At 41.3% G+C, this 6,770-nt stretch overlaps 1 protein-coding gene across 1 annotated transcript in view; it reads right to left on the reverse strand.

The window, feature by feature from the left end:
- Window positions 1–436, reverse strand: part of DOCK8 (dedicator of cytokinesis 8) — a 90,561-nt gene extending 90,125 nt beyond the window's left edge. Inside the window, exon 1 of the mRNA XM_039729927.1 lies at window positions 276–436. Within this exon, the coding sequence (XP_039585861.1) occupies window positions 276–328 (53 nt within the window). The 5' untranslated portion in view covers window positions 329–436. The remainder of the gene's footprint in view (window positions 1–275) is intronic.
- Between the last annotated feature and the right edge of the window lie 6,334 nt (window positions 437–6,770).

Below are 6,770 nucleotides of genomic sequence, written 5' to 3' on the forward strand. Positions count from 1 at the left end.
AGCCGGCTTTGTCCGAGTACCCTTCATCAGCGCAAACCTTGCAGCACAAGTGCAGCGCGGGTCCGCAGCTCCCGCGGGAGCAGCGGGCGGCGCGGAGCGGTGCCCGTGGAAGGCTGCTAGCCCGGGAATCGGGAGCGCTCGCTCGGATGGCTCTCCGCCCCGGGGGTCTCCAGGGGAGGAGCCGTCCCGCCCTACTCTCGCCGCCCGCCCGCTCGTCTCGGCCGGGCTGAGACCGGCGAGGGGCAGTTGCCGGGTACGAGGGAAAAGCCGCTTACCTGTTGATTTTCAGGGCGAACGCCCTCCTGTCTGCGGCAGGCAACGTCGCCATACGGGCGAGCAGCCCGGCTGCCGGCGAGGACCCAGACTGGCTGTACGCACGGAGCGCGGCTTTATTTCATTTATTTGTTTTTCTTAATTGCGTGCTCCGGGCTAAAAACCCGACGATCCACTGACAGTTCTGGGTGGCAACTTCCGCATTTTACCTTCCTCACTGAAATTGGCCGGAGTGGGAGGGATCTGCCCTAGTGCACAGCAGACTGCTCGCCCTGCCGCGTGTTCCCCACCGCCAGCAGCGGCCAGCCCGGCGTCCCGGGCGTGCTGCGCCTTCCCGGCGGCTTCCACCAGCTGTCCGCCTCGGCTGGGGCGCCCACAGGCGCTGGGGGAGAGCAGGAATTCTCCTCCCTCTTTTACAGAGGCTAACCCCGAGCCCCGGGGGCATTTTGGAAGGAAGCAGCGGGGAAGGCAAGCGCGAGGGCACCGTGTACATCTATCTGAGCACGCAGAGCTGCGGGAATCCATGCGCATCCCTCACGACCCTTTTTTCTTTTGGAAACTGCGTGCGAGTGTCAGACACCTCCGTCTCCGCCCCACCACGCCCCACACACATAAGCACACCTGCCGGGGGTCAAGCGCCGCTAACACACAACACAGTGTGTGTTAGAAAACCTCACGGTACCGACACCACATACCAGCTCAGTTTGGCACAAAGCTTGGGCCTGCTGTTCTATTCACCAGCAGTTACTGCTCAGCTATTTTAAAAGGCCATTTTTATTAAGTATCTTATGGTTGTGTTACAGAATTATGTTTCCTGACAGGTATTTTTCTTTCTATTTGATGTAGTTTCCACTGCTTCTGCAGATGAGGAGAACTCTCCCTTCATTTGAAAGGGGAAACAAAAGCCAAACGTGGTTTCTACAGATGAATTTTGATGTAGTGGAGGCAGATCAGTTTAAAATTCTCTTGTTTTTATTAAATCTGTGCTTTGATGACAACATTAGGATTCACCCATTGAAGGCGGTCATAGCTTATCTCTCCATTCCCAGTAATCTGGAGTGAGTCTAGAGGAAAACAGTGGGATATGAGGCATGGAACAGATGATTGTCAATCAGTGAGGGCCTAAAATTGTCCTACTAAAAATTATCTTTTTCTCTGTAGGAATGACCATTCTTTAGAGTACTGCTAAGTATGCATGGTGTCAAATATGAATGTCAATCTCTAGGTTAACCTCTGGCTAAGGGCCCCTAGGGAAATGTAGAATTGCCAAAGAGGTTTAAGAAAAAGGAAACAGAGATAAATAAAAATTCAAAAATTGAAACAAATATGGGTATGTTTTTGGAAAAAAACCCCACAAGGATCTAGAGCAGAACAAGACCTGAAATAATTCAGAGAAACTTATAAGTGAAAATATTAAAATCTATTATTAATAGGATGTTGTTACCTAACAAATATTTGCTTTGGAAATAATAAATTGGACACTTTATTGCTTGGAACTTACCCACCACACCCATCCTGTCTTTACCTCACCAAGATAAAGCTAAAGCCACTTACCTACATGTAACTTGAACTTAAATATCACTTAGTTACAAATCACTGATATGTAGCTGTATTGGTGACAAGAAAAACTTTTGAATGCCATAGATAGTGGGTCTGGCAAGACACTACCTCACTGAAGCTACAAAAAAGAGTCTAGGCTTCATTTTAATAGTTCAGGTGGCATGAAAGACCTTCCTTGATTGTTAAATCTTGCTATAGAACTAGAGCTAGCAGAAATGCAGCACAAATGAGCAATGTACCAGTGAGCACAAATACATCCATTCATTAGTGATGCAACTGTTTATTTTGCAGTTTCATATATTCTTGGACAAAGGGATTGCTCTAAAATATTTTGCCACACGCAGGAAAAAAATTCCTGAGGAGACGCACAAAATTAAAGTTTCCAAAACTTTAAAGTTTTGGCTAGTATGTATATACATTGAGAGGGAGGGTGCTGCCATGGTTTAAACCTGGCTGGCAACTATGCCTCACACTCTGATCCAGTGGGATAGGGAAGAGAGAATCAGAAGAATAAAAGTGAGAAAACTTGTGGGTCTAGACAAAGCTGGTTTAATAAGGAAAACAAAGGTTGTGCACACAAGCAAAGCAAAACAAGGAATTCAGTCAGTGTCCCATGGGCAGGTGGCTGTTCAGCCATCTCCAGGAAAGAAGGGCTTCAGCATGGGTAATGTGACTTGGGAGGGCAAATTTCATCAGTCTGAAAGGCTGCCCTTCTTCTTCCCTCCAGCCTTCTATGCTGAACATGATGCCATGTGGTCTGGGATATTCCTGTGGTCAGCTGTCCTGGCTGTGTCCCCTCACAAGTCCATGTGCCTCCGCAGCCTCCTCCTAGTGGTTTGGGGTGAGAGGCAGAAAAGGCCTTGATGCTATGCAAGCGCAGCTCAGCAATAACAAGAATGTCTCTGTGTTATCAACACTTCTTCCACCACAAATCCAAAACACAGCCCCATACCAAGTATCATGAAGAAAATTTATTCTACCAAAACCCGGCTAAACCAGTCAAAACCAGCATATTTATTCAGCAGATATAGAACAAACACCTAGATAATTTAAAGTTCTCAACTTTTTGGTGAACTGAATTATCAGAACCCTACTTTGGCACAGGAGCAGCAAAACTCATCACATACTCATTGCATCTATTATGTCAGCAGTTACACTGCCTTTTTTGAAGGGGAAAAAAAAGGAAGAAAAAAGTATGGACTTTTATTAAGAAAGTTTACAGGGCTCTAACTCATTGGAGCACTACCAGATGAGAAGCTGGTGAAGTGCTTTTTTTAAGCTATGTTATCCAATTCAATATTGTCAGTATGAGTAAGTGCTCCAGTTTTTTGCTAAACAAACACTATTGTTTGAATTCCTGCAACAAACCAACCTACCAATACAAGATAATGAGGTCTAAGCACTCCTTTATAACATGAAGTAGAACAAGATCTTTCCAGTCAGAGGATTAAAAAAACATCATCAAAACAGGTTCCAGTGAAGATATCAAAAAATCAAAATTAATTAAAACAGTGCAATCCAGAACAGATTGTCATTTTCTAAACCTAGCTTTCTTGGGTGTCAGTAGCTGCTATTAGGTGTTGTATTAGACACAGTGGAAACCATGCTTGTATTCCCCTTCCTTATTCCCATCCTCCTGTCACACACACATGCATCCTAAATGGTAGTCCTAATCATTGCTTCACCACCTCAGCCCTAGAATCAGTCATAACCTATTCTTTCCTGCAATTTTTCTTGGGTTTCATATGCTCTCACCGTAACTTGGTCTTCCTCCTGCACCTGACTGGGAGGTGTTGGGTCCATGGCTGGTTGGATGCCGTAATTGGGCAGGCTAAGGACATGCAGGCCCAGCTGGTGGTAATGTCAGCACAGGTTCTGTATAGGTGCCTGGGAAGAAGGGATACTGCTGCAAATTGTTTTGAAGGAGTTTGCAGGCTGGGATTAAAGAAAGGTAGGTGACATGTCTACATGTCACCTACCAAGGAATTTTTTTTTGTTGTAAGGCACACATTTCCAAACGTCGTTTTTCTTCTTTACTGGCAGTGGTATCCCTGTGAGGATTGCTACTGCATGATTGAATATCAAGGCACCATGAATATTGCTAAACACAACTTCATATCCTACCACAAGCATGGCCTGTATCCCAACAAAGCCCTGCTTATCACCTGCTTATTTGTAGAGGATGTACCATTGCTGATTGATCAGCAATTGAGTTAGATCCATGGGAGTTTTCTCAATATCTTTTACAATGTTAAGTCTGCATCCTGGGCAAAAAACCACCAGTGGTATGGTGAATTCGTTAATGAAAAATGTGATTTGATGACCTCATCAAATATCTGGAGGTTCACACCATGAGGAAAACTGTGATGATCTCAGTTCACAACCTGCCAGAAACACATAATGCCTTTTAATATTTGCTCATATTCCACCTTCCAACTGCATCAGAAGAGTGCAATGTAGCCAGCGCTGCTAGACACTCCTTCCTTAAAGGAGTGACACACCATCAAGTTCAGTGGTTTTTCTGTCACAGACCTCAGCAGTATCCAGTAAAATCTAAGTAATTTAGTCAAAAGTGCTTTAAACAAAAAATGTTATGTGAAATTGATGAAATTTTGTAGACTAAACCTCAGAAAAATGAGTGTAATTTTCCATTATTTCTATAAATATTTTAAAGAGATTGACAATGAAATACTGAACTCCCTTAAAAAATAAATTTAAAGTTACTCCTAGGTTTAAGTTTCAGTTTTGTGTTGGTGAAGCAGAAGAAAGGGAACTTAGGTCACTTTGCAGCCTTTTGTTCTTTTTTTATATAACACTTGAGTCTAAAAGAAGAAAACCAGTCTATGTGAAACCATATCCTCTTTTTCCACTTGTCTGTGCAAATTCTTCTGGAGGAATACAAATTCTACTGGCCAAATTCACAACAGAAATGTTTACTCACCTTGACAGTGAACAAAACTCTAGCAGAAACAACACTCACAAAATTTTCCCTTTCTGATATAATTTTCTTACGTACAACAAGGCAACTTGCTAGATGAGGTCTAACATTTAAATTCTGATTGTAAACCGTATCTTTTTTCTAATGTCCCTAGTTTCACTAAGTTTCAGATTATAACAGCATATTGAGAAAAGCCATAAAAAGTAGCAGTGTTAAAAAGCAAGTGCACTGATTGAAGTAAGATCTTCTTTCTCTTAAATGACATGTGAATAATCTGCATTCTTCAAAGAAAAATAAAGTCTTGCTGTCAGGAGAAATTGTCAATGCAAGTACAGATAAGAAAATAAAAATAACTTAATATAGGAATAGTTTAACAGGTAACAGACAAGGAAGAAGTAAATGTACCCTGGAGAATATGCAAATCATACTGACAGAAGTTATGCATCTGCCTACTAGCTTATATTTTGAGATCACAAAACAGAACTTAATATGCATTTCCTTATTGTTTTGCACATTGACTGGTATCATTGGTATTGGGACTGGTATCACTGTACGAATTTGCAATTCCTTTCTCTGAGCTGCTTAACTATATTGTACTACACTAACTAGCAGTCACATGCAGAAACCTCACAGGGCTATTGTCCTTTAAGACTCATATTCAACATAATACTGAAATACCAGTGATTTTCTTCTCCTGCTGTTTTGCTCAGATCATGCGCCCCTTGCTACTGTACCAGGAATTAGCAAGTTGCAATGCTCTTCCTTATTTTCCTGTTATAGCCTTCCTCCCTAATTCTCTGCTAAAGCCTTAAACATTTTATTCCCTCATTAAAATCAGTCTTCGGTCCATCATTAAAATGGTTTGGCTTGCACTGAGATCTTCAGTATTAGGAAAGGGAGTAAGTTGTTTCAAGTGCAGCCAACTAAAGTAATAATTAAACACAACTTCCTGGTACCCAGCAACACTTTACTGCTTTCTGATGTTGTATGTTTTGTCTACAAATATCTTAGAATAAAATGCTTCAACTGTGCCACCCAGATTTAAGTTTGCAATGCTCATTTGGCTGCCACCACACTAACATGCACAGGTTTTACATCTGCCTTTACAAAGTAGACTTTTTTACATGGTTCAGCAGAAAAGAAAGGACAGCTAACACTTACAGCAAAATTCTAGTACTTGAATATAAACTTTAAAGAAACCAAATGAAAACCCAGAAACCATACTATTTGTTGTAGGTAATTTTGTTCAAAAGAAAAAATAATAAGCAGTGTCATGTGAGCTGGTGAAAAGCAGAACCACTTAAGGACCCATGACACAAGGTTTAATACCAAATGTCTCGCTGAGATGTAACTGAAATTTCAGTATTACAAATAGTCTCATTTTGTACTTACACCCATTTTTTAGTATGCGCTGCAATGCAAAACTGCTCATTCCCAATGCCTTTCTGACCTTCTCCTCTTTTACAAAATCTTGTAATTCTTTAAAATCAATGCCTTAATAAAAAAATTTTATAAAGCTGTGCAGTCCCAGGACAGCAAAAACATCTACCACCAGGCAGGGCTCTAGCAGGCACAGCTTTGAAAAACTGATCAGATTTTTCCTCTAAAATAGGATGCATCATACCAGGTAACCTGAGTCACTGAAACAAGAATGCAAAAAGATGCATTTTATAATGCACTGGTTCTAAAATTCTTGAAATCAAAGGCTCTTGGAATTTATGGTTGGAATTTATTGTTGGAATAAATATGGTTATATCTCCAAGGACAAGCTGAATCAATGGATTCAATGCATTATTTTATATTTTCTTAACCAGGTTTTCACATGCTTGTTAAAATTGATGACTAAAGAAGATGTGAACTATTTAGTGTGGAATATCATCAAATATTTTCAGTATTAAATATTTTAATCGACACAAGTATAGGAAGAGTCAAGAATAAATACCAAGTCCATTTATAACCATTACCATACAAGCCATAGAAGATGTACGAACAAGATGAA

The sequence above is a fragment of the Passer montanus genome, unplaced genomic scaffold (genome assembly GCF_014805655.1).
Source record: "Passer montanus isolate IOZ18808 unplaced genomic scaffold, ASM1480565v1 scaffold7, whole genome shotgun sequence".
Taxonomy (NCBI): Eukaryota; Metazoa; Chordata; class Aves; order Passeriformes; family Passeridae; genus Passer; species Passer montanus.